Source organism: Apteryx rowi, unplaced genomic scaffold (genome assembly GCF_003343035.1).
Source record: "Apteryx rowi isolate R43461 unplaced genomic scaffold, aptRow1 scaffold_1610, whole genome shotgun sequence".
Classification (NCBI taxonomy): domain Eukaryota; kingdom Metazoa; phylum Chordata; class Aves; order Apterygiformes; family Apterygidae; genus Apteryx; species Apteryx rowi.
Genome location: NW_020447876.1, coordinates 12111 through 15010, shown reverse-complemented (window position 1 = coordinate 15010; position 2900 = coordinate 12111). Strand labels below are relative to the sequence as shown.

The 2900-nt window shown below is 67.9% G+C and overlaps 1 protein-coding gene across 1 annotated transcript in view; it reads right to left on the bottom strand.

Moving 5' to 3' along the window:
• LOC112963139 (leucine-rich repeat LGI family member 4-like) overlaps positions 1–2895 on the bottom strand; it is a gene marked incomplete at its 5' end in the record, with an annotated part of 11623 nt that extends 8728 nt beyond the window's left edge. The window contains 4 exons of the mRNA XM_026059903.1: positions 36–107; positions 1229–1300; positions 1892–1963; positions 2843–2895. Of these exons, the coding sequence (XP_025915688.1) occupies positions 36–107; positions 1229–1300; positions 1892–1963; positions 2843–2895 (269 nt within the window). The remainder of the gene's footprint in view (positions 1–35; positions 108–1228; positions 1301–1891; positions 1964–2842) is intronic.
• Positions 2896–2900: the final 5 nt, after the last annotated feature.

The window sequence follows — 2900 nt, the reverse complement described above, 5'->3', positions numbered from 1 at the left end:
GTCCCCAATGTCCCCAATGTCCCCATGTCCCTCACAGGTGCGTCAGGGTCTCCAGCCCCTTGAACAGGTCCCTGGGCAGCGTCTCCAGCCCGTTGTTGGCCAAGCTCCTGCGGGGACACGGGGACACCGTGGGGACACCCCGGGGGGGGGGACAGGGGACACCGGGATGGGGGACACGGGGAGCCACCACGGGCAGGGAGCAGCCGAGGGAGCAGGACATGGGGAGGGGACGGGGACGGGGGTCACCCGTGGGGTGGGGGACACCCATGGGGACAAGGGACACCCCAGGGACGGTGACACCCACGGGATGGGGGCACGAGGACCTTGGGGACATGGGGACGCAGAGACAGGGGACACCTGGGAGACGTGAGACCTTGGAGACACGGGGACGTGGAGATGGGGGACGTGGGGACATTTTGGGGACAGAGACACGGGGAGGGGACAGGGACATGGGGACCCTTGGGGACACGGGACCGCCTGGGGACCCTTGGGGACACCTTGGGGACCCCTTGGGGACCTGGGACACCTTGGGGACCTTTGGGGACACCTTAGGGACCCCTTGGGGACATGGGACCCCTTGGGGACCCTTGGGGACACCTTGGGGACATGGGACACCTTGAGAACCTGGGGCCACCCCATGGATGGAGTCACAGGAACATGGTGGCACCTCAGGGACATTGGGACTCGGGGAGGGGACGGGGACATGGGGACCCTTGGGGACCCCTTGGGGACACAGGACCCCTTGGGGACACCTTGGGGACACCTTGGGGACACGGGACACCTTGAGGACCTGGGGACACCCCATGGGCAGAGTCACAGGGACATGGTGGCACCTCAGGGACGCTGGGACTCGGGGAGGGGACAGGGACATGGGGACCCTTGGGGACACGGGACCGCCTGGGGACCCTTGGGGACACCTTGGGGACACCTTGGGGACCCCTTGAGGACCTGGGGACACCCCATGGGCAGGGTCACAAGACCGTGGTGACACTTCAGGGACGTTGGGACTCGGGGAGGGGACAGAGATATGGGACCCCTTGGGGACACCTTGGGGACACGGGACGCCTTGGGGACCTGGGGACACCCCATGGATGGGGGTCACAGGAACATGGTGGCACCTCAGGGACGTTGGGACTCGGGGAGGGGACAGGGACATGGGGACCCTCAGGGACCCCTTGGGGACACGGGACACCTTGGGGACCCTTGGGGACACCTTGGGGACACGCACAGGTAGAGCAGCCCCCGCAGCCCCCGCAGCGCCGAGGGCGCGATGGCCCCGACCTCGTTGTCCTCGATGAACCTGGGGACACCGGCGCCACCGTCACCCCCGGGGCCCCCCAGTGCCACCAGTGTCCTCCCAGTCTCTCCCAGTCCCCCCCAAGGCCACCAGGGTCCCTCCAGGGCCACCACCGTCCCCACCGGGTCCCCAAGGTCCCCTGGGGTCCCACCACCGTCCCCCAGGCCCATAATGTCCTCAGGGGCTCCCCAGTGCCACCAGTGTCCTCCCAGTCCCTCCCAGTGTCCCCAGTCCCCCCCAGTGTCCCAGGGCCACCAGGGTCCCTCCAGGGCCACCACCGTCCCCACCGGGTCCCCAAGGTCCCCTGGGGTCCCACCACTGTCCCCCAGACCCATAGTGTCCCCAGGTGCTCCCCAGTGCCACCAGTGTCCTCCCAGTCCCTCCCAGTGTCCCCAGTCCCCCCCAGTGTCCCAGGGCCACCACCATCCCCACCAGGTCCCCAAGGTCCCCTGGGGTCCCACCACCGTCCCCCAGGCCCATAGTGTCCCCAGGAGCCCCAATGTCCCCACCCCAGTGCCACCAGTCCCCTCCCAGTCCCCTCCCAGTCCCCTCCCAGTCCCCTCCCAGTACATCCCAGTATATCCCAGTGCTCACAGATGCTCCAGCAGCACCAGCCCGGCGAAGGCCCCGTCCCCGATGGTCCCCAAGCGCCCGGCGGTGACCAGCCTGCGGGGACACGTCGCTGCCACCGGCCCCCAGGGACACCCCGGGGATGGGGACACCCAGGGACACCTAGGGACACCAGGGACGCCGGGGACAGGGACATCTGGGGGCACCGAGGGATGGGGACACCCCCCACTGCCACCCCCAGGGACACCGTGGGGACACAGCACGGCCACCCTGGGGATGGGGACAGCCGGGGACAAGCCAAGGACACGTCCTTGCTGCCCTGGGGACAACCTGGGGACACCTTGGGGACAGGCAGGGCCCGGACATAGGGTGGGGATGGGTTGGGGACAGGGTGGGGACAGGTTGGGGACACCCCAGGGACAGGTTGGGGATGCGTTGGGGACACCCTGGGGACACACTGGGGACATTGTGAGGATGGGTTGGGGACACGTTGGGGGATGAGCTGGGGACACATTGGGGACATCACTGGGACAGGTTGGGGCCACGTTGGGGACACCCTGGGGATGGGTTGGGGACACGTTGGGGACATGTTGGGGCCATTGTGGGGATGAGTTGGGGACACTCTGGGGACATGTTGGGGACATTGTGGGGACAGGTTGGGGACATGTTGGGGATGGGTTGGGGACACCCCGGGGACACATTGGGGATGGGTTGGGGACATGTTGGGGACACCCTGGGATGGGTTGGGGACAGGTTGGGGCCATCGTGGGGATGAGTTGGGGACATCCTGGGGACACATTGGGGATGGGTTGGGGACATCACCGGGACAGGTTGGAGACAGGTTGGGGACACCGTGAGGACACCCTGGGGACATGTTGGGGACATGGTGGGGATGAGTTGGGGACACGTTAGAGATGGGTTGGGGACACCCTGGGGACATGTTGGGGACACGTTGGGGCCACCGCGGGGCCGTACAGGAGCTGCAGGGCCGGGGTGTCGCGGAAGCTGCCCTCGGCCAGGACGTCGAGCTGCC